General features: G+C 40.1%; 1 protein-coding gene across 3 annotated transcripts in view; it reads left to right on the plus strand.

Moving 5' to 3' along the window:
- myof (myoferlin) overlaps window positions 1-24,703 on the plus strand; it is a 42,035-nt gene that overhangs the window by 711 nt on the left and 16,621 nt on the right. For 2 of the 3 annotated variants that reach the window (XM_061909135.1, XM_061909134.1), the window contains exons 2-25: window positions 1-24; window positions 1,525-1,616; window positions 5,657-5,765; window positions 6,948-7,032; window positions 7,106-7,260; window positions 7,538-7,666; window positions 7,738-7,800; window positions 9,561-9,611; window positions 9,688-9,718; window positions 13,337-13,452; window positions 13,564-13,690; window positions 13,767-13,870; window positions 15,813-15,881; window positions 15,956-15,999; window positions 16,572-16,654; window positions 18,346-18,470; window positions 18,564-18,677; window positions 18,760-18,937; window positions 19,002-19,126; window positions 19,205-19,314; window positions 20,747-20,939; window positions 21,015-21,170; window positions 21,247-21,378; window positions 21,469-21,632. The exon at window positions 1-24 is cut by the window's left edge and continues 32 nt beyond it. In XM_061909135.1, coding sequence (XP_061765119.1) covers window positions 1-24; window positions 1,525-1,616; window positions 5,657-5,765; window positions 6,948-7,032; window positions 7,106-7,260; window positions 7,538-7,666; window positions 7,738-7,800; window positions 9,561-9,611; window positions 9,688-9,718; window positions 13,337-13,452; window positions 13,564-13,690; window positions 13,767-13,870; window positions 15,813-15,881; window positions 15,956-15,999; window positions 16,572-16,654; window positions 18,346-18,470; window positions 18,564-18,677; window positions 18,760-18,937; window positions 19,002-19,126; window positions 19,205-19,314; window positions 20,747-20,939; window positions 21,015-21,170; window positions 21,247-21,378; window positions 21,469-21,632 — 2,579 coding nt within the window. Of the gene's footprint in view, window positions 25-1,524; window positions 1,617-5,656; window positions 5,766-6,947; window positions 7,033-7,105; window positions 7,261-7,537; window positions 7,667-7,737; window positions 7,801-9,560; window positions 9,612-9,687; window positions 9,719-13,336; window positions 13,453-13,563; window positions 13,691-13,766; window positions 13,871-15,812; window positions 15,882-15,955; window positions 16,000-16,571; window positions 16,655-16,747; window positions 16,787-18,345; window positions 18,471-18,563; window positions 18,678-18,759; window positions 18,938-19,001; window positions 19,127-19,204; window positions 19,315-20,746; window positions 20,940-21,014; window positions 21,171-21,246; window positions 21,379-21,468; window positions 21,633-24,703 lie in introns of all 3 variants that reach the window. The other variant, XM_061909132.1, reaches the window with a different exon arrangement.

A 24,703-nucleotide genomic window follows, 5' to 3' on the forward strand; every position in this document is an offset into this window, starting at 1 on the left:
GAAGTCAATCCTGTATGGAATGAGGTGAATCTGCATGCAACACAATGTCCGTCCATTTTCTACCACTTATTCCCTTTGGGGGCGCTGGTGCCTATCTCAGCTACAATCGAGGGGAAGGCGGAGTACACCCTGGACAAGTTGTTAACTCATGGCAGGACCAACACAGATAGACAGACAACATTCACACTCACATTCACACACTAGGGCCAATTTAGTGTTGCCATACACTCATCAATCTCACGTTATTGTGCTAACCCGGGTCCAGCAACCCTTTAGCGCCACCCTGGTGGCTCTCTGGAGCTTTTTCAAAAAGATGATCTAAAAAATATATTTGTAGTTTTAATATGGTTTTTGTAGGAGGACAAACATGACAGAAAACCCCCTATTTGTTAGAAATAACACTGTTTTTATTAAACATGCTTCACTGATTAGACTATTTGGCGAGTGCCGTTTTTTTCTGCTAATTTTGGCGGTTCTGGAACTCAGTTAGTTTACTTGTACAACTTTCTCAGACTGCTCGTATCAGAGATTTCAGATGCAAGCTAATATCATCCGATAATTGTTTGGGGGTTTTTTGCGCGGACTGATATCAATATTTCTTTGGGTCGCTACTAAAATATAGTATGTGTAAGATCCTTATCAGGAACCAATTAACATATTGCATGATAAAACATTATTACAGAAAATAATAAATGTAATGTCCCAGTATCTCTGCACACCCGCGCTTTAGAATCGGTATTTATAATCTCAATACAATATTTTTGTCCCATTTCTGGTTAGATTTTAACAAAGTTACTAATAAACATTCATCTAAGCAGTGTCTCCCACAGGACTACAATGTATTTGTGATGGTGGGTTGCCATGGTGAGAGTTTATAAAGTCATCATTGAATTTGTGTAATCTGTGATCTCGCATGTTATTTTTATGGACGCTGTGGGAGGGACAAAGTGAGCACAAAACCTGAAAAGCAGTAAAATGTTTAAAATTACAGATTAACTTTCTTTTGCTTGTCATTTTCTTTGTCACGTGCAAAATGAGATACCTTTTACTGCTTTTAAAGGGTGGAGTGGCCCACTAACTGGACCCGCTACTTGTTGACAAGAGCGATACGTGTTTTTACGTCCATCTCCAAAACGGTGCCAATAGGACCGCACAGTCGCTTGGTTTGACGCAGGTCATGTTTTACAAAAACGGTATCTATGTGTCTGATTACTTGTTAAAAAATAGCAGCAATATCGCTATGTTGGCAACACTGATCCTTCCTGGCAGACCAAATTGTGTTAAGAAGCAGAGTTCTGCTGCATATCGCAGTTTCTGTAGGGAGTTGCATCAACAAGCTACAAGTACATTCACACACAGTCCACTGGTGGCGCCAAATATATTTGTGATGCTCTGAATTGATTTCTAAACATACTGAAAGTATGTAAAACACTGCTAAGCCTAAGAATATACAGTACCTGCCTCATCTGAGCAAATAAGACAGTTTCTCTCCATGACGCGTGTGCCCTTAATTTTGTCTTGCAGGTGATTGAGTTTAACCTGAAGGGAGCTGCTCTCGAAGCCAACTCCCACATAGACGTCATTGTGAAAGACTCTGAGACCTTTGGGAAAGATAAGTAAGTCCCTTTAACCCCCACCCTCCCAAATATTTACAAGGGTTTTGTGTTAATGAGGACCATGACACAATGTGTGTAATGTTTCGGAATACTCTGTCCACAAATATCACTCTAAATCCCAAAATTAGATTAGCAGAAAAATGTAGGTTGTTTGAACTGTGCGGCTGGCTGCTTCCTCCCCCTCACACCCTGCTTGCCATGCAGAGACTTGCCGGCCTGTGTGGGATGAGAGATCCTGATTGGGCATAGATGAATTGCTATTTGTGCTCTCTGTCAGCTTCTCTCTTGTTCGTTCATGTTTTAGCAGTAATATGCTGTCGCAAGAAAAAGTGTGTAGTTTTCTGCAAACCCGCTCAAGAGTTCTTGTTGAAACTGCAGAATCCCATTTGGGGCTAATTCAGTGTAACCACAAGGAATGTTTTCTCTGCCTCACTAATTACTGCCATCCACAATGTTTTTTGACTTGGATTAGAACTTCTGAATGTGTTTCATTCTTATGTCTTTCTTGTGCTTTACTATAAGTTAAGAATTCCCTGTGTTCATGTGACCGTCACAACTGAGGAAAAAACTTTTCTAAATGTCTGAACATATGATTCCACATTGAGCAAAGTTTTCCACTGGCTTGTCTGACACACTCCCTAAAGATTCAACAGTCAGAGCACAGGACTTTTCCTCTCATGAGCAGTTTTCCGGAGTTCTGTTTATATGCTTAATCTGTATTGCTATGGCAATCCAAAAAGGGGGAAGAGAGACCAATCCTTGTCTTAATGATTAGGTTATTCAAACTGGAAGCATCACAATGCTGATCTCTTCTGATTACCAGATTTGTACATTGGCCTGAACATGACTAACAAGCAATAAACAGTATATTGTGTGTTTCAATATATATTAGAGAATTTAGTGACTCTGGCATGCATTTTGGACATGCTGTGCAAAACAATCAATAACACAATCTTATGTGCATTGAAAGCATTATGTGGCAATTATTGAGATCATTTAGACTTGAGATATTGCAAATTGAACAAAATAAATTCAAACCTGTTGAGCTTTGTTTCAAGGCAAAATTATCGGACTTCAGTTCCTATGGGAAGAGTCAGCATAGTCTGGGGTGAGCAGAAAATGCCCAAAAGTGGGTTCCACAAAATGTTTTTAGAGAAGCCCCCTGAGTACGTAATGTTACTAGAGGGGAGGTACACTGTGCCACGTCTAAATAAAGAACAAAATCAACTGATTGAGGCACTTCAGTGAACACTACTTGTATTGATGGTTGTGTGACAAGAGGAAGGACTTTTGGACTTTTACTACTGGTACTCCTATTAATCATCTGATACAGTACAAACAAAGTCTTGGGTCATCACTTGAATTAATCAAGCAAAGGTCCTAAAGTTCCTATTTTTGTCTATTCCGATTTTGTAACTTGACCACAAAAACTTCAAATGGCATTTATCAATCAAAATGTATTTATATTGCCCTTCATCACAAATGCCTCAACCCCCTGGTGACCGGTGCAATGGATGCCAAGTGGATACGGTTATTAATGTGAGAGTCCAGTCCATAGGGAGGTCTGCGGGGATCTTCTTGCATGTAGACAAGTCAGAGCACTTACAACTCTGACCTTTTTAAATGTTCTTTTGGGTAAATGAATATGATGTAATTGCATTTGTTTTCAATCTTTGTTAGTGTAAATTGGTGTGAATGTGACTATAGATTCACCATTGCAGGGTTCCTAATCCCATGCATGCTCGGAAACGACCGCAAACGGGCTAAAAGTAATACATGCACGTCTGTTGTCTCCTTATCTTCTGGGCAATATTAAGGCCCACCTCTTCTGCTTCTAGGTGGCGCTAGGACCTAATCAAATTTGCATTCCGGCTCAGGGCAGTTTTGCTTTCAATAGACTTGGTTGCTAGGTTTAGCAATTTTTTTTGCAACTGAGGAAAATGAAAACTGAAAACAGAAAAGGTAAAAAAAAACTGAGAATGAAAAGCAGCGAGTAGATTAAAAAAATGGAAGTGAAAATATGAAGAAAACAAACAAAAAACAAACAGGAATTCACTTTAAAGTTCCACCATCGTTTTTGTTAAACTGACTTGAAATGTCACATCGGAACCAATGTGAATCCAATGACTATTACAGACACTCAAATGTTAACACTAATGCTGTCAAATGATTAAAAAAATAACAATTTAAATCCGATCAGTCACTCTTTGGAAATTGGATTAATCACAGGTAATTACTGCTTGCAGAATTTGAATAAACTTAAAGCCATGTATTTGGACACAAATGCAGTTTTGTCTGTCATACATGAATTATATGTTCTTGATACTTCTTACTTGAATGTACAGCATTTATTTGCTGAAAACTTGGCAACAGTTCGATCTCCACTCCAGTCAGTAACCTAGGTGCATCTACGTTCTAGGATGTTTCATTAATTTTCATATTTATTCATAGATATATTGTACATCAAATGTGAGTAATCACGTAGTCTGTTTTCGATAAAGAATCAGATGATGATATCTGAGTGATGGGGCGGGACATCAACTTTTGTTTCTTCCTGCCTGCTTGTTTTCGGACACACATCTTGTTTTTCTTTTTTGTTTAACTTGTACAGATGAAGTGTTTTGATTATGATTTAAATAAATAATACTGATGGAGATAGAAGCAATAAAGGAGTTACACCAGTGGAAAGGTACACTTCCAAAGAATGAATGGATTCTCGTACGGTATTTAAAGTAATACTCTTTAAGGGCAAGAAAATAGATTCTGCTTCCAAGGTCAAATTTGTTGAGCATGTGTTATTACTAACGTTGCTTTTTGTGGTTTACTTGGAAGATATCAAGATGTTGCCACTCACTGTGGATCATCAGACCAATGTCAGTTATTGAATGGGTTTAGTAAAACAGACCTACATTGTGATGTAATCGAATACATGTCTAAGAGCAACAGAGGCTTAAATTAAGGCTTTAGAAAAGATGCAATGAAAGGCTTCTTATCACATTTTTCTTATGTTTGCAGCTTCTTAAGCATTTCTAAACAATAAGTTCTCCCAGATGTAACCTTGACGTTTTGTGGGAAAACGGATCACCTCTGTCGTGAGTGTATTCGTGCAATGCACACATTTGGATGCCGTCACATCTGCGCCAGCATACCAGGCTTGTAGAGTCACTGCAAGACTCACAAGTCCGTCCCTCTTCTTGATGACGGACGCGGAGTCCTGCCAAAACACTAACTCTGTTCCGAGTCCTCCCTACAAAATGATTTATTGTAGTTATTTGATTGGCCATGTAAATGTGCAGCTGTCCAAACCTCTCGCAGCGAATTTGAGATTGCATGTTTTGAAATGAGTTAGTGGATCTTATCTTTCCGTTTGCACTGGCTGTTATGTTCTTGTTTTGCATGAATTGGCTGTTAGAAAAATGTGTGTTGTCATTGGCAGCCATAACTAATTAATACTTTTTTTTGGTGCAGTTAAATAGGTCACTGTTTTGCATTGCTGCTAGAATTATTGGCATTGTTTTCTTAACACTACACCTGTACATATTACTGCACTTTTTAAATACTAGTTTAATCCATGATGTGTCTTAGAGTGCAATAGATGACATGCAGCATTAGAAATGTTCTGCCAACTCAAACTGAATATTGTTCAATTACATGTTTCTTATGAAAATGTTTGACTTGATGATTTTGCTCAAATACTTGAGCAACAAGTTGTCAGCTTTTCCCGGGGCTGTTGAGTTCACTAATTAAAAGTATGGCTGCTTTCTCACAGGTTGGCTTCTGTTTCTGCGGCTCCCTTGGCTTCCTGAGTGTGTTTTGTTTGCCTGAACAGGCAGGGCTTGTTAGCTCTAGGTGGTGACCTTCATTGTGGCCTTTTTTTTGTGAATGACGTTTTTGAGCGCACACAGCAGCACATTATGACCATAGACCATACATTAACAAGTAATATGTTGGCTGGAGTTGACCTTGAATAAAATCAGTGTCAATGTGTTGTAGAGAAGCAGAAGCGCATTTCTGTTGCTTAATGTTGGTTTTGTTGGCAGATTCATTGGGTCAACAAGAATCCCTTTGAGAGAGCTTGCCTCGGGTCAACTTAGATCATTGCCATCCAAAAACGTCCCTCTGGTTGATGAGAATGGTCACAATATTGGTGTAAGTACTTTCATACTCTTGCAGAATATAAAACATTGACAATTTCCTTTCAGGAACCAAGTGTTGTTGGGCTTTAGGTTTGATCTACATATGGCACAGGGGTTTGTGCATGTGCCTCACAATACGAAGGTCCTGAGTTCAATCCTGGGCCCGGGATCTTTCTGTGTGGGGTTTGCATGTTCTCCCTGTGACTGCGTGGGTTCTCTCCGGGTACTCCGGGTTCTTGCCGCATCAAAAGACATGCACCTGGGGATAGTTTGATTGGCAACACTAAATTGACCCTAGTTTGTGAGTGAGACTGTTGTCTGTCTGTTGGCCCTGCGATGAGGTGGCGCGTTGTCCCCAAAAGGGACAAGCGGTAAAAAATGGTTGGATGGATACTTAAAAAACATAGATAATTCCCTTTCAGGCCAACATAAAACCTTGTTTTGGCTTTAGGTTTGCCACACATACAATTCTACAACATAAATTACTTTGGTCATTTCACTTTCTTTTTAGGCCACGATAAACCATGTTGTTTTGCTTTGCCTCCACTTCTAGAAAACAAACTATTTATTTTCAGGCCACAACAAGACCTTATTATTGGCTTTAGGTTTGCTGTACATCCAGTTCCAGAACATAAAACACATTGATCATTTCCTTTCAGGCCACGGCAAACTGTGTTTGCTATACTTCCACTTCTAACACACAAAACCTCAATCCATCCGTTTTTTTACCTCTTGTCCCTTTCGGGCCCCGCCTTCACAATGCAGCTGAGAGCCTCCAGAACCCCCCCGCACACAAAACATACTATTTCCTTTCAGGCCACAACAAACCTTATTTTTGGCCTTAGGTTTGCTATATATTCCCTTCCAGAACACAACACAAATTGATCATTTCCTTTCAGGGAACCATAAACCCTTGCTATACGTACACTTCTAAAACATAAGGCTTATCTATAATTTCCTTCCATGCCACCAAAAAAAAGGATGGCATGGTTTGCTATACAGCCTCTTCCAGAACATAAAACCTATTGATAATTTCCTTTCAGGCCACAATAAACGTTGTTTGCGATACATTTACTACTATAACATAAAACTTATTCATCACTTCCTTCCATGCCACCCAAAACAAGGTTGTTTGCTTTAGGTTTGCTAAAGATGCTCTTTTAGAACATAAAACGTATTGAGCATTTCCTTTCAGGCCACCATGAACCTTGTTATTGGCTATGATCCTCCAGCCAATGCAATCCTAAATACCAACGATGGTGATTCTATGTTAGATGCCGGTAAGTAGGTTCCTAATTATAGCTGACAAGAAGCCCATTGTACTTAACCTTTGGGCCATATTCTCCTAATCAGGTGGAGGAGGGCAAGGTAACGAGATGGAACCTGATGGGGCCATTAGTGGTTCTGTGATGGGTCCCTCATCTCCAGGCTACTCTGCTAGCCTCCGTCAGCGGTTTGCCAGGGTGCAGAATAGACACCGGCTTGTCAACAGACCTCAGGACTTTCAGGTAAAAAGCATAAACTACTTGTTTGGTTGTAAATTAACTTTTGAAGATACAGGCTGCTTTATTCTTCCCTACTCCTCCTGCATGTGTGCCCCAGGCCTGAAAGTGGCTTCCAGGCTCATCTATGTGAGAATGTAATAGAGTATAAATATTGGAGTGCTAGTGAATGATCTGTGTTACTGTCAGTCACATGTGCTTCCACAGCTTCACATTCTTCACTTCCCTTCATGACCAGTCAAGCTTACTCATTTACGCTGGCAACTCATGTCTCGTCTGCCAGATTCGAGTCCGGCTCATAGAGGCCCGACAGTTGCCTGGCAACAACATCAAGCCAGTGGTGAAGATCCACGTGTGTGACCAGACCCACAGGACACGGATTAGGAGGGGAAACAACCCATTTTTCGATGAGGTGCTCACAAAATGTTACTTTGCGCCTCACGTGAGGTAGGAAATGTTTTGCTAATTGTTGTTTTTGAGCAGATGTTCTTCTACAATGTCCACATGCTTCCATCAGACCTGTTTGAACAGAACATCAGCTTCCGGGTACGTACAGTTGCTGTCCTGTTGTGCCATTATATGCATAACTAGTAGAGCTCCAATGCATATAGTTAGGTGTGTCCTGATCCTATAGTGATATCAATATAATCCAATCCACTTTATTTATATAGCACATTTAAACAACAAGAACGTTTCCAAAGTGCTGCACAGCCATGTTAAAAACAATATTATGCTCCACCAATGACTGAATAAAAACAATAAATAAATATAAAAACAATATAAAAAATAAATATGATTAAAACTATTTTAAAGGGTAAAATCAATTAAAACAGTAAAATAGAAATCAAAAAGTATAAAAAACAAAACAAAAAAACACAGAGGACAGAGTACCACACAACTCGCGTAGTGTTAAAAGCCAAAGAATAAAAGTGGGTCTTAAGACGAGACTTAAAACACTCCACTGTGGAAGCAGTTTGAACATGGAGGGGCAGAGTTTTCCAGAGCTTAGGGCCGACCACAGAGAAGGCCCTGTCTCCCCTAGTTTTAAGTCTGGTCTTGGGCACCACAAGCTGGAGGTGGATCTCGGACCTCAGAGCGCGCGCAGGAGTGTAAATTTGGATGAGGTCCGAGATATACTGAGGTGCCAGTCCATGTAAAGATTTAAAAACAAACAGCAATGTTTTAAAATAAATTCTAAAATGAATAGGGAGCCAGTTCAAACTCTGAAGAATTGGGGTTATATGCTGGCGTTTCCTGGCCCCTGTTAAAAGTCGTGCTGCCGCGTTCTGGACTAACTGTAACCCGGAGAGAGCTTTTTGGCTAATGTCAGCATAAAGTGCATCGCAGTAGTCCAGACGACTTGAAATAAAAGCATGCACGACTTGTTCAAAAAGGTTAAAAGATTTTGGATTTCTGTCTATCGGTATAAAAACCACAACCACAATATATCGTCTTGCATCTAAACTTTCCGATATATATGGTTCTGATACAAACTGTCCTACTTGTGCAATAATGGACAACCAATTAACTGCTTAATGTCCTCCAATAATAAGACACATTTGGTCTTTTATTTTATTTTTGTGAAGTAATTTACAAATTTACATGGTTGGCTATAAACTACTGCGCTAGCAGTTACTCAACAGCTGAGCACACAAGCTACACATACATAAGTATCCCTAATTGAACATAATTGTGCTATAAAACACAATGTTTTCAATTTAAACAGTATCAAATAGTCACCTTTTACTTACAAATGCAAGTCTCCAAGGCAGAAGCGTATTAGAAAATATACAGTAACAAACGTGTCCGCATTATTCAACTTCCTACATCATGCGCTTATGTAACCAAGCTGGTTATCCCATTGCGCATGTAGAAGTGAACCCTGATCGTTCGTGTGGGCTTAAAGCCTGAGCTGGCAACTCGGCATGGCAACCCAGCAGGCAGGACTACTCTTGAAGTTGTCAGGTAGTGAGGTTCATTAACATACCTGTACACCTGACACAGCCGCACTGGCTGTATAGTACAAGCTTTGTACTATACAACACGGTTCCGATACAGTGTTGTATCGGAACTGAAAATGTATTGGGACATGCCTAGTAATACTCTGTTGAGGTATTTATTCGCCACTGTATGTATTATTGTATAGTTATTCTAGTAAGTAAAATCTTGTTTTGGATCTCATTCAATTATTCAGATTATTTATTGTCAATTCTTAACATGCACAAGACACATAAGAACTGAACTTATGATGGTCTACTTACTTGTGTGGCGGGTGAGTCTGAAAATGACTTATTTACTCTCTGCAGGTGTATAATTCTTACTCCCTCAGAGCCGACAGTCTCATGGGAGAATTTAAGGTACTATTTGTCCTATGTCCAAATTGTGTTTAAATGTTAGCAATCTCACTCTTCTTTCCTGGTTTTCTCCTTACAGCTTGATGTTGGCTATGTGTATGATGAAGCAGGTGAGCTCACACAAAAACAATATGTACCAAGCGGTTGTTATATGCTGCCATATATACTAGGAGGATACTTCATTGGGAACAGATATCCCATTACAAAATCTGTTTTAAAAACAAAAATGTATATTCACAAAGATTATAATGCAACATTTGCACTGAACACGTGTTAAAACAGTTTTTCTCAAATAGTGGGTTTTGTCGCGGTGAGAGGTTAGGGTGCTCATTAGCAGCAGGGGATATTTTTTAATATTTGTCATATCAGCACACATGAGATGGCATGAAATTTAGTACCTGAGGCCCCAGGTTTAGCTTGATGAGTAGCACAAGAACAATGGTTTGTACATAATTTCAGTATAATAGGATAAAAGCAGAGTAGGCTGTAAATAGCTTTGGTCAGCAAAATAAATTATACATGGAATACAAAAATAAAATACAGTAGATTGTGATCCCGTAGTGCAAATAGAATGTCAAAACGATGACTGAAAACCAAACGAGGGGACACGTGCAAGTTAAGAAATTTAACATCTCATGGGGAAAGACAATTTGAAGTTTTTTGTTTTTTTTTCAACATTGACAAACAATTCCTTGTGGTCTACATACACTGAACAAATATATAAATGCAAAATATAGTGTACACAAAAGACCCTTTCCTAAAATATTGTTCACAAATCTGTCTAAATCTGTTAGTGAGGATGTCTTTGCCTAGATAACCCATCCCACCTCACAGGTGTGGCATATCTAGATGCTGATTAAACAGCATAGTAATTCCACAGTTGTGCCTTAGCCTGCCCAAAAGGCCACTCTGAAATGTGCAGTTTTATTGCACAGCACAATGCCGCAGATGTCGCAAGTTTTGAGGGAGCGTGCAGTTGGCATGGTGACTGCAGGATTGTCTACCAGAGCTGTTGCCCGTGAATTGAATGTTCATTTCTCTACCATATGCCGTCTCCAAAGGCGCTACAGAGAATTTGGCAGTACATCCAACAAGCCTTACAATCTCAGACCAAGTGTAACCACACCATCCCAGGACCTCCGCATCCAGCAGGTGCACCTCCATGATCGTTTTAGACCAGCCACCTGGGAAGCTGCTGAAATAATTGGTTTGCATAACCAAATAATTTCTACACAAACTGTGAGAAACTGTCCCAGGGAAGCTCCTTTGCATGCTCGTCGTCCTCATCAGGGTCTTGACATGACTGCAACCTGTCGTAACAGACTTCAGTGGGCAGATGCTCACATTCCATGGCATCTGGCACATTGGAGAGGTGTTCTCTTCCCAATTTAATCTTGGTTTTCACTGTTCAGGGCGGAAGGCAGACAGTGTGTGGCGTCATGTGTGAGAGCGGTTTACTGATGTTAACCTTGTGAATGGCCTATGGTGTGGGTGGGGTTATGGTATTGTCAGGCATATGTTATGGACAAAGAAGGCAAGTGCATTTCATTGATGGCATTTTGAATGCAGAGAGATACCGTGACGAGATCCTGAGGCCCATTGTTGTGCCATTCACCCGAAACCATCACCTAATGTTGCAGCATGACAATGCATGCTCCATGTTGCAAGGATCTGTACACAATTCCTGGAAGTTGAAAACATCCTGGTTGTTGCATGGCTAGCATACTCACCGGACATGTCACCCATTGAGCATGTTTGGGATGCTGTGGATCGGCGTATATGACAGTGTGCTCCAGTTCCTGCCAATATCCAGCAACTTGCACAGCCATTGAAGAGTGGACCAACATCCCACAATCAACAACCTGATCAACTCTATGCAAAGGAGATGTGTTGCACTGCGTGAGGCAAATGGTGGTCACGCCAGATACTGACTGTTTTTCTGCACCTCCAGATCCCCAATAAAGCAAAACGGCGGATTTCAGGTGGCCTTTTATTGTGAGCAGCCTAAGGCACATCTATGCAATAATCATGCTTTTTATTCAGCATCTTGATATGCCACACCTGAGGTGGGCGGGTTATCTTGGCAAAGAAGTGCTCACTAACAGAGATTTAGACAGATTTGTGAACAATACTGGAGAGGAATAGGTATTTTGTGTATATTTAAGTGTACGTTTTAGTTTTCAGTTAAACTTATGAAAAATGTGAGCAAAAACAAAATTGTTTTATATATTTATTCATAATTACATATAAAGGTGTTTTTTTTGGTCAAACTTTTGCGTGGATTGTTTTACAGTTGGTTTTCAAGCTGCTTTCTGACTGTCTCTTCAGGATGCAGCCTTTTTTGGGCGGTCTTATATACATGCCTTCACTTTGACAGCGTCGTCTCCCCAACTACCATGTTGTTTTTAGCACTTCTATATCAAGTCTACTCAGTTGTAGAACAAATCAGAGTCATGCAGGCGGTGGGACACATGACCGCTTCCTTTTAAACTCTGTGTTAACAAGTGAAATATGCCAGCTGTTAAGCTCGGGAGTCAGCACACTCGTCTCTCATGCCAGTGACCAGGCTTCGGGGCCCCTTCAAAGCAGTTGGAAAAACTCAATGCAGCCGAGAGATGAGAGTACACCATCAATACTTGATCTCGATTTTTTTCTTTTTTTTGTGCTTTGCTTTGCCGCAACACTTTTGTTAATATAAACTTCCCCTCATGTTAACTTCGTAGTAAACATGCTCACCAAGCTTGTACTGTGTTGACCAATAACTGAGGAGGTTTGTGGACAGGTAATGACGATTTCCCCTAGCATACACTTGAAGAAAATATCGTTGATCCTTTTGTAAATTTGCGTGTCGCAAATTGAAATGAGTAAAAATAAAGCCAATTAATTACATGTTTTACACCTTCTAAATCACTAAAGTCAGTCAATAGTGGAGGATACATGTGTATTTGCAAGCCAGTCTCTCCCACTAGCGAAAAAGGAGCTTGACTTCAGTGCCACTACAATAGCGGAATCGCGCAAACCACTTAGAGTAAATGTATGCCATATACGGATAATCCGCTCAGGTCACGAGTGTAAAACCATCACAGGACAGAGAAAAATATGTGAGTGGGGAAAAAAGCCAGTCATACAGCACATTTTATTCAAATTTTTACATCTTCCAAATCACTAAAGTCAGTCAACAGTGGAGGATGCACGTGCCTGTATGAGCCAGTCTGCCCCACAACAAGAGGCTAGAGAAAAATGTGGAACTTACTGACTACAATGGAGGACTCTCACAAAGCTTTCAGAGTAAATTTATAGCATATATGGAGATATGTGTTGACGTCACTAAATGGGCAAATTTGTTTCGTTTAGACGATGTATGAAGGAAGGCGTGGTTTTATAAATATCCCCGCAATGCCTACGCGGTTGATTTAGAATTTTGGGAACTATAACATATCCCAGATACACAATAGCAGGTACCAATAGGTAAGAAAAGTTAGTTTTGCATGATGGGGCACCTTTTTAATTCAAATTTCAATATGTTCTGAATTAAAATTCCAAATTTGTAATTTTTTAAAGGCCTGCTGTACACCTATCCTTTTACTTCTCTTGCATAGCTAACTAGACGTAACTAAGGTTGTCAGAGAGTGCAGTACTCTTGTACAGCTGTTGGGAAAATGCATCCACCCATTTGTATTCTCCAAAGAGGTTTTTAGTTTTGAGGAATTCTGTCTGTCTCCCTGTAGGCCACTGTGTTATGAGGAAGTGGCTACTCCTAAATGACCCTGATGACTCCAACTCGGGGGCGAAAGGGTACCTCAAAGTCAGCCTTTTTGTGGTGGGGATCGGGGACGAGCCACCGGTAGGAAGTTTTAATGCATTTTTAATAAATTTTAATAAATTTTTAATACAGTTTCAATACATTCTCAATATCGCTTGTATAAATAAGTTTCTCTGTATCATCGTAACACAGGAAGAGAAAAGGGAGTCAAATGACGACCACGATGACATTGAAAGCAACCTGCTGCTTCCAGCCGGTGTCACGCTACGATGGGCCACGCTATCGCTGAAAGTGTTTAGAGCTGAGGACATACCCCAAAGTGAGACGCCCTGCACAATCCAAAAAGCATCATGACCAATCAAAAAGTGTGACGGCTAATTCATCCTCTGTTTTAGTGGATGATGCATTCATCCAGTCACTGAAGGAGGTTTTTGGTGCAGATCAAAAAAAGAAGAACCTGGTGGATCCTTTCATAGAGGCTTGTTTCGCTGGCAAAAAGGTTCCTAATCCAATTAACGACTTGCTGTACACTTGCTGTACTTTTTACAATGAACTCTTCAGTCGTGTCAATGCTGGCTAAGCAGTTTGCAACTTACTGCGATTATGACATTGGTTCTGTTGCTGCCCTTTTGTGCAATACACTTAACAGAGGTAGAGTTGGAAGAGTAGTCAAAAATATTATTAGTACTATTACTTTAGAGCAGGGGTGTCGTAACTTTTTCCACAGAGGGCCGCACACGGAAAAATGTAAGCATGCGGGGGCCATTTTGATATTTTTCATTTTCAAACCATAACAAAATATATGGATTTTTTTTTTTTATCCTTAGGGCTCCTGGGGAGCATAGTCACTAAAATGTTAAAAATAAGTCAAATTATTATTTTTTTATTTAATTCTTACAGTAAATCTCTATCAACTTAAGGTTGATATAAAGTCAAACAAATAAGGTTTTATGCCTTTTCTGTCATACAACTTTGTTTTTTATACTAAAACTAAAATATGCAGCATTTAGATAGTACTTTATTGATTCTTTCAGGAAAGTTCCTTTATTTAGCAATTAAAGCCCTCAAAGATCAATAATGCAGGACACCATTGATTTTAATTTAATATTTTTGAGTAATCACAGTGAAAAGTCGAATAAAATCCTACTAAATATATTTGAGATCTGAAAGGTTCCCCACTCATAAAGTGATGCTTTTTTTTTTTAATTTTTTATACTTTTAACACTTAAATTTCAAGATCAACTTCTGATATGTCGATTTTAAGTTCAAACTATTATTTTGTTTGTTTAATGCTCTTTTGTCAAAACTTTGTTTTATATGGCAACCACACATGCAATATTTTTTCCACATAAAACATTTTAAAGTGATACATTTTTTTGTCTTTTTTTTTTTTGAGCAATGGAAAAAAAAGAAAATAAAGACAAAAGGGGAAAAAAAAAACTGCCTGCCATGGCAGCTTTCGGTCAACATTGCCACTATTTCTCATTAGTTTTCACCTCATTCCACTTTTAAAATTTTTTTTTTTAATTTTTTGCAATACTATCAGTTTTGCAGTTTTTGCAGAATGTGTGGCGGGCCGGTAAACGATTAGCTGCGGGCCGCAAATGGCCCCCGGGCCGCACTTTGGACACCCTTGCTTGAGAGTAATATGATTCAAGTAAAAAGTATTCTTCCAAATAGTTACTTGTAAGGACAAATATTCAGGGGGGAATAAAACAAACACTGCGTATCTAGTGAATAACTTCGGAATTATTTAGTAGCTGTTTTAATGTTACTTGCACTAAAACTAGTGTGTGTATATGAGAGAGAGAGACTACTACAGGATATTACAATTTTTACAGATCAAAGTGCATCTTATAAATGTTATTTTTTGTAGTTTATAAGTAAACATTGAAGAGTTGTGTTGCCTAATCACCGTTTGATTGGTGAAATGTAGTAAAATGTCACTAATACTTACGTCGGATTGGTGACAGTCATGTGACCGTGCCTACTGGAAGAAGTCTCTAATGAACCGAATGAACATTAGTCTCTGTAATAGATTATAAATAAATGTAGAAAACGGAATGAATCTCAATGTAACAGAGTAAAAGTAGTGTTTTTTTTTTCTTCACAAAAATACTAAAGTAAAATTTAGTATGTTGCATTAAAACTTCTGACAAGTACAATTTCTTCAAAAAGTTACTTGAGTAAATATAACACAGTAACTGTAGTGCGTTACTACCCACCTCTGCATGTTAACAAATGACTGACTGGTCAAGGAGAGCTATACAGTTCCCTTTCAACCATTGAATGATTTTCAGATCATTATTAAAGTAAAAAAAAAAATGCAGTGTTTGAAATAATGGCCTCTTTTCAATTATGTTTGCACCTAATGCAAATGTATGGGATACGCCATGTACTTTAAGGACAAATCTTATAGTTACTATTGTGTATGTGTACAGCTATGTACTCAGATCATCGAGAGGAACGCAAACCCTGAGTGGAACCAAGTGTTGAACCTTCAAGTCAAGGTAATTTAATTTCTATGACCTCATTGTGAAAGTTGAGAAACAAAACCATGACAATGTTTTTCTCCCTGCACTAGTTCCCTTCCATGTGTGAACGTGTTAAACTGACCGTCTTCGATTGGTAAGTCACACATGTACTGAAAAAAGCTAAATTGTACGATCTATAAGAACATGAAAAACTTTTTTTTTGATGATATTTGAGATGGAGAAAGTGTAGTATGTGCTAGTCCTGCAACACAGCCATGTTTAGTGTGGGTGTGTGTCCATCACCAGCCATATGAGAACTACGTGGCCTATGAGTCAAATGGTGCTGGCTCCTCTCTTCCCCACAGTAACAAGCTCAGGGATCCTGTTGGCACAGTCTTCCTGCTGATTTTCATCACTTCATGTACTAATGTGCGAACAATACTTTAGGTCTGATAACACAGGTTTAGGAAGGTGGGAAAGGAAGCAGGCGCATGAGGAAGTGTGTTGACTTGAAAAACTCGATTTGCTGTCATAAACTTCCTGACAGGCTGTGCTGATATTTACATATGAGCAAGAAGTGGCTATTTTCCTGTTCCATGTGCACTTACCACATGATTCACAGTACAAGAGCTGTATCACAAAAAAGACACTTTACAAAGATAATGCTCGGTTCTGATTGACAACTGCAGGTTAAGGCATATGAATGTAAGTTGTGTGTGACTGCAGGGACCGTGTGACTGGGAATGATGCTGTTGGCACCACATACCTGAATCTGGCCAAAATAGCCTCCTCTGGGGGAGAGATTGAAGGTACGTTTGTCTACAACAACAAAAAATAGTGGAGTTTTGACCTTACTTTGTGTACTGACTTCTAAACAATGTCTGTTCTTTCTCCTGGTATAGAGGAACATGCAAGAAACATAGAAATGTCGTCATTTGAAGGTTCACTTGTGGTCTCCATTGCTGTGTTGCATGCATGCCATTCAGTGAAGTGCTGCCTTGGTTTTTGTCAATAATTCTTTCCAACTGTAAAATGGATCGTACAAAAACTGAAGCAATTCGTCTAAGATATAATATAAATATATAAAAAAACTATGCACACAAAACACATTTAATTGTGAATAATCATAGTTTTACATGCAGAAAATGATGCGCAACTGGTTAAATGAAGATTAAACTGCAGCTATGAGGATTTTCTCGATTTTCTTGGCGGGACCTCGTCTTTATCCTACTCAGTGGCTTAGTGGTTGGAGTGTCCGCCCTGAGATCGGTAGGTTGGGAGTTCAAACCCCAGCCGAGTCATACCTACTCAGTGGTCTAGTGGTTAGAGTGTCCGCCCTGAGATCGGTAGGTTGGGAGTTCAAACCCCAGCCGAGTCATATGAAAGACTATAAAAAAAAAAATGGGACCCATTGCCTCCCTGCTTGGCACTCAGCATCAAGGGTTGGAATTGGGGGTTAAATCACCATAAATGATTTCCGGGTGCGGCACTGCTGCTGCCCACTGCTCCCCTGACTTCCCAGGGGGTGATCAAGTGGATGGGTCAAATGCAGAGGACAAATTTCACCACACCTAGTGTGAGTGTGACAATCATTGGTACTTTAAATAATGCCAAAGAGTCCAATGAAAAGGTTCATGCGTTTGGATGCAATTTTAGATGCCTCTACTAAGTATTTATTTTAACACTGTCAATTGTGACATCACACGTTGACAGACACATAACATTTTGAATTGTGACGTTTGTCTTCAAGATATGTTTAACTGTGTATATTTTATAAGATACATTCTGATACGTTTGGAGAGATTGGCGTGTGGTGGGTTCTATTTGCAATCTAATGCAAACGCTTCCACAAACGGTTTTGCAGATTTACGCAGAAAGGTTGAAAATGTGACTGTTTATGCAAAATTTACACTGAAGCATATTCAAAATATATTGTCCAGATCACCAAAAAGTGTGGTAAATGTAGATTAGAATCACCATAGGTCCCCCCGTTTTTTTTTTTTTACATCACTTTAATCTTTTTTATTTTTTTTTTATTGAAGACTGACCAGAGTGTTTCTCATCTTCTTTACCAAAGTGCTGACACTCGCTACTTTTTTGGTCCCGCTGCCGACATTTGATTCTGTGGAGTGATGCAGTGGCAAAATGTCTTATGTGCAATGTTTGGCCGTATGACAGTTAAACTACTTTAAGATTTTTGGAAAAAAAATAGACACTGAATTATATGTGAAGTGGAGCGTACGAAAACCGAGGTATTACTTATCTGATATTGTGCATGCTAAAATGTTAATTCTATTTCGCCTCTGCAGCTGTGTGCACTTCTTTAGCGCTAGTTCTGATTGCAGTGTCAAACATGAATGATTTTGCATCGTTGCCATGTCTTGCACTTGCTTGCCCAGTGATAACATGAGTTTGTCCGTCAACCACCGCTGCTTGATCTAGCTTTCTGTCATGCTTGGCGAATTGCAAGTCTAAGTCTTGTTTTTCAATCTGCATGAAGCTGACAGCGGAGAGTCGGAGATCGGTTTTCTGCCCGTCTTTGGCCCTTGTTACATCAACCTCTATGGCAGCCCCCGAGAGTTCAGTGGATTGCCAGATCCCTATGAAGACCTCAATTATGGAAAGGTACTGTTGACAAAATCACAGTTTTCATGATGCTGTACACTCATGACTCATCATGTAGCACAATAAGGTATTCATTTGCATGTGTTTAACCAGGGTGAAGGAGTGGCCTACAGGGGCAGGGTCTTGGTCGAGCTGTCCACTAAGCTGGAAGGCAAAGTTGATAAAACCGTCGACAGCATCTCGAGTGATGACATCCTGGTGACACAGGTAATGTGCACGCTTTCTTGTGGAAAGATATAAAACATGAAAAAAAATGTTTCTTCATCTCCATTCTGCTGTTTTGCATCAGAAGTACCAGAGGAGAAGGAAGTACTGTCTTTGCGCAGTCTTCCACAGTGCCTCCATGATACAGGAACCAGGTGAACCAATCCAGTTTGAGGTCAGCATCGGTAACTATGGCAACAAACTCGACACCACCTGCAAACCACTGGCCTCCACCACTCAGTACAGTTGCGCTGTCTTTGATGGTGAGTGGTTTACGTTACATGTTGCATATTTACTGGAAGATGTTTACAAATGTCATAATTTTAGGAAACCACTATTATTACCTGCCGTGGGCAGGCACCAAGCCCGTGGTTGTGGTCACCTCATTCTGGGAGGACATCAGCCACCGCATTGACACAATCAATATTATCCTCTACATCACACACCGCTTGGTAACGCTGCATTATCAGAAATAAACTGTTTTTTAATGATACAGGAGCTCACCAGTTGTTTGCACATCCTCATTGTAGCAAACAAACCTGGAGGCTTTTAAAAATGCTGTGTCAGCTAAAGCACCTGACAATGAGCTTGACGCCACGTGGGTGAAGTTGCTCAGTCAGCTGATTGAGGACTTAGAAAAGTAAGTGACACTAATTACATTTAAAGCAAAAACCTATTCATTGCATAGAAAGGCTCAAATTCTTCAGAGAGGGAAGGGGGTTATAATTTAAGGGGTCAATTTAATATCCAAATACGGAATATATGCACAACACAAATAAGCTTTTTTGTTTTTATGTGCGGAGTCGAACTGTGTAACACAGGGGTCGGGAACCTTTTTGGCTGAGAGAGCCAAGAAGCCAAGTATTTTAAAATGTATTTCCATAAGAGCCATATAACATTTTTGGTAACACTGAACACAACTAAAAACGTGAGTTTTTAAGACCAACATTTCTAGAGTATAATAGGTCTCTTATTCTTTGTAATTACATTGTTATTCTGAAGCTAACTGTGGGGAGGGCGTGGCCTGGGGGCCTGCAGCAAAGCAGAGTATAATAGGTTTCTTATTCTTTGTAATTACATTGTTATTCTGAAGCTAACTGTGGGGAGGGCGTGGCCTGGGGGCCTGCAGCAAAGCAGGGTGTTGCCAGGACCGGCCTCGAAATCGGCGACACCTGGGCCTTGTTATCTAATCACCTGTCGCTCTGTTATAAGCAGCAGCCAGGAGGAGAGACGGGGTTGGGGCTGGAGCCAGAGCGTGAGTGAGGACGAAAGAGAAAAAGAAAATTGCTGGAAAGCAACTGAGACTTATTGAAAAATAAAACAATATTGTAACCCTAAAACAGGCTCTCATGTCGGTGCTTGGTGGTCTGAAGAACCCCCAGGAGGACAAGCCCCACACTAACCAATAATTACTTTTTACCATTAACGCAACTTCTTGAACATAAAAAAGCATGAGAATGTTTTATATTTTAAATGTTATTTTTAACACTGTTATTACAAGTGAAATGATTAATTACTTATCGTGTAAAGCAATGTCAGCTCAGATTTATCTGAGCCAGATGCAGTCATCAAAAGAGCCACATCTGGCTCGCGAGCCATAGGTTCCCTACCCCTGGTGTAACAGTTTAAATTTGGGGTTGAAAGAATATCGAACCATTGTTCAGTTTAAAAAAAAAAAAAACAGTAGACATAATTTTCAATATACTGTGTACAAAAATGAGGGTTTTGTTTTTTTAAACGATCACAAGGTGTTTATTTTATTTGTATTTGTTACTCTAATCGTAACTTACTACTTACATATGTGTGTGTCTGTGTGTGCTCAAATGTTTATACATGAGATAGATTAGTAATATCAAAATAAGAGGAGTACATTTATTATGAATAAGGGGTGGAAATAAATGTTTTACTTCTTTCCACTCTTTTTGGATGTAAACTACCTAATTTTGAATTTAAATTTGTTTGCAATATCTGTACTTTACCGGCCCTTTTTGATTATTTTTCTTTTGTTTGTTTTTTTTAATCAAATTTTTTTGTGTACGACTAAGAACATTCTGCAATCCCACTTTGTCCAGTTTCCCAACACGAGACCTGGAGGGGTGCTCCAACCTGACATCGCTGGACATCCAGCTTAAGAAGCTGCGGGACAGCGGCTTGAACAGCATCAAGGAGGCAGCCAGACGCATGAGGGTGGAGGCTCAAGACGTCACCGACACTCTGGCTGACATCGAGTCGTGGGTTGACAAGCTCAGGATGCTTGCTGAGGAGGTAAAAACGGAGGCCGTATGCATGAGGCTCCATTCAACACTCAAAGCTTTACCACATTCTACTCTTTTCCTCCAGCCCCAGAACAGCATGCCTGACGTGTTCATATGGATGCTGCGAGGCGAGAGGAGGGTTGCTTACAGCCGCGTACCGGCTCACCAAATCCTCTTCTCCACATACTGTGAGCAAGCCTGTGGGCAACACTGTGGCAAAACCCAAACAATCTTCTTGAAGGTACGGATTGATAAAGTCAGAACACACGACTGTCTGCAACATCTGTCCAAGTCTAAGCGGCTGTTGTGGTCCTCAGTACCCCATGGACAAGAACAGGGGCTTAAAGGTGCCTGTTGAAATTGGAGTCAACATGTGGCTCGGTCTAGCCGCTCATGAGAAGAAGTTCAACTCCTTTGCTGAGGGAACCTTTAGTGTGTTTGCAGAGCTGGTACGTTGTCACTAAGGAAGTCCAGAAGCATTATTAAGATTCCTGTAGAAGCACTTTAAACGGGGCCCTGGTGTCTTTTTTGTTTTGCAGTATGAAAACCAAGCCAGCGTGTTTGGAAAGTGGGGGACGACGGGATTGGTAAGGCGCCATAAATTCTCCGACGTAACCGGCAAACTGAAACTGAAAAAGGAATACTTCATGCCACCCCGAGGATGGGAGTGGGAGTCTGACTGGTTTATTGACCCGGAGAAAGCGTGAGTAAAACTTCTCCCTCTCCCCAAAAGATGTTACGGGTGTTAAGTCCTCTTGGTATGGTTATTCATAACACACATTTTCTCCACTGTGCAATAAAAGTGAGGCAGTCACTTGTGTCTACGTTCCTCTTGTGCCACAGACCGTGATTTAATGAGATAATACCAGGTCCTACCAATGAGCTGGAATAGTTTTTAAACCCCTTCCTGGACAGGGCCGCCTTTAAGCTAAGGGTTCCCCCACCAAACCTCAACACTCCCTTGCTCCTGCTCTGAAAACAGTTTGGAAAAAAAAAAATCATGATTTTACTCAACAGAACAAGAATGCTAAAACCTCCATTTTGAAAAATTGTTTTGTTTAGGAACTTTTCAACTTCTTGCTTTTTCTCTGTCCTTTACCGAGAGCTCCTCTAGCTTCTCTGCAACTTTGTTTGCAGTGCTTTTAGCTCAGTAGTAAGCCGCTCGCCTATCAAACCAGTGACCTGTGTTCGCGCCCTGATTCGAGCAGTAAGAGTAAACAACAATGGAGAGAGTACATAATCGCTACACAAAGCTGAACGGTCTGTTATCTGCAGCTATGAAATCCAATCATTGCATTCCGCCGTCAAAAAAGGGGGCCCCTGATTGGGTGGAGGCCCTCGGGCTTAAGCCCAGGTATAAACCCATGCATTAAAGCGGCCATGCCTTAATACCGGACATGACATATTTACAAAACATTTCTAGGCCTTTCTTCGACTAAGGATTTTTTAAGTCGAATCTGATTTGTTAGACTTTGCCCATGATCGACGATCAACCAAATGTGTCTGATCTATTTTCAGACATGTTGTAAAGAGAAATTAGAATTTTCAAGTTATGATGTTGCACATTGTAAATGTGTGCATGTTCAAAATAATTTGATATTATAACTATGTCATTCAAGAGAAATAAAATAATGAGTGTAATCTGACTGCTCACAAAGTGTCAGTAACGTCACATGGATGTCTTCTAGTACTCAGATGTGAATATTCCAAAGTTGGTTAAAGTTTCTTATGAAATATTTTTTTTTCGTCAAAGTGAACTAAACATGTTTCATTTGCGGCCAAATCAGTTTGTGAGGACCTTGGCTCTGTTGCTCAGCACCAAGATATTAAACTTCACTAAAGGAAGCAAAAGTTATAATAAAGTTCCTGTATGTGAGGGATCATTAAAGGCCTACTGAAATAAGATTTTCTTATTCAAACGGGGACAGCAGTTCCATTCTATGTGTCATACTTGATCATTTCGCGATATTGCCACATTTTCGCTGAAAGGATTTAGTAGAGAACATCGATAAAGTTCGCAACTTTTGGTCGCTCAAAAAAAGCTTTGCCTTTACCTCAAGTAGCAGACAATGTGCGCATGACGTCACCGGTGTGAGGGCTCCTCACATCCTCACATTGTTTATAATCATAGCCTCAAGCAGCAAGAGCTATTCGGACCGAGAAAGCGACAATTTCCCCATTAATTTGAGCAAGGATGAAAGATTTGTGGATAAGGAAAGTTAGTGAAGCACAAAAAAAAAAGAAAAAGCGACGGCTCCGGGCGGCAGCAGTGTGAGCGTTCCAAATGTAATTAGACACATTTACTAAGAAAATTCTGGAAGATTCCTTATCCGCTTATTGTTTTAATAGTGTTTTAGTGAGATTGTAAAGTCATACCTCAAAGTCGGAGGGCTGCGGTGAACGCCTGTGTCTTTGATGGAAGCCATGGAGGAGCCAAGCTCACAGCTGCCTTTTTTGACATCTGCTGCACGAGGAGGTCCAGTAATCCACTGATATCTCCGGCAAGAGCCGACTTAATATCACAATTTTCCCATCCAAAAACATGCTGGTTGACGTAGAGAAACATGTTCGCTTGACCGCTCTGTGTTAAAGCTTCACAACAAACAAACACCGGCTGTGTCTCGGTGCTAAAGGCAGCTGCAATCCACCGCTTTCTACCAACAACATTCTTATTTGTAGTCTCCATTAATATTGAACAAATTGCAAAAGAGTCAGCAACACAGATGTCCAAATTACTGTGTAATTATGAGATGAAAAGAGACGACTTTTAGCTGTAAGTGGTGCTGGGCTAATATGTCCCCTCCAACAAATAACGTCATAAGCACGCGTCATCATACGCGATCATTCCGCGGCATCATTCCGCGACGTTTTCAACAAATTCCGCGGGAAATTTAAAATTATAATTTAGTAAACTAAACCGGCCGTATTGGCATGTGTTGCAATTTTAAGATTTCATCATTGATATATAAACTATTAGACTGCGTGGTCAGCAGTAGTGGGTTTCAGTAGGCCTTTAACTTTTTCAAGAGGAGTTAAAGGGTGCGCCATGTCCAATTTCCCACCCCGGCGGGATTTCAGCCAGCAGGGGCACGTGATGGTCTTTGTCTGACAGCAGGTCGTTGTTAATCACATCCTAAATGTAGAAACATCCTACCAAGACTATTAGTAAAACACCCATGTATACGGACATCTACTTTTTATACAATAAGAGATGTGGGAAGCCAACATATAAAACCAGCGGTTTTATTTTAGAGACGAAACGTCACACCAGGAAGCAGCGACTTCTCTGAGAAAGGCTGAAGAGAGCCAAAACTAAGATGAATGTCTACTGTCTAAAAATACTGTATTTTTTAGACTATAAGTCGTGTTTTTTTTTTTTGTAGTTTGGCCGGGGGTGAGACTTGGCCAAACTATAAAAAAAAAAAAAAAGTTTTCTCCCCGCTGGACTGTGGAGAAGACTGCGACTTATAGTCCGAAAAATACGGTAATAGTCTGCTTGTATTCTACTAATATTTAAAGACATGAACGCAATTAATCTATCCTCCCAACACATGGGAGGTTTGCGGGGGGGCCACCAGGTGTGGACTCACCTCCCTTCCACGGTGGGGGTAATGGAGGGTTTTAACGGCTGACGAATGTTTGACATGCCATTTTGCCCCTTTTTTTTTTTTTCTCCTTGAAGTAGCCCTTGAGCTATAACTGAAGACTACTGAATATATTTACATGTTCATAGCTGTTTGTTTAGTTGAGTTTTGAGATGTGGCAACTTTTCAG

This window comes from Nerophis ophidion, linkage group LG08 (genome assembly GCF_033978795.1).
Source record: "Nerophis ophidion isolate RoL-2023_Sa linkage group LG08, RoL_Noph_v1.0, whole genome shotgun sequence".
In the NCBI taxonomy this organism is placed as follows: Eukaryota; Metazoa; Chordata; class Actinopteri; order Syngnathiformes; family Syngnathidae; genus Nerophis; species Nerophis ophidion.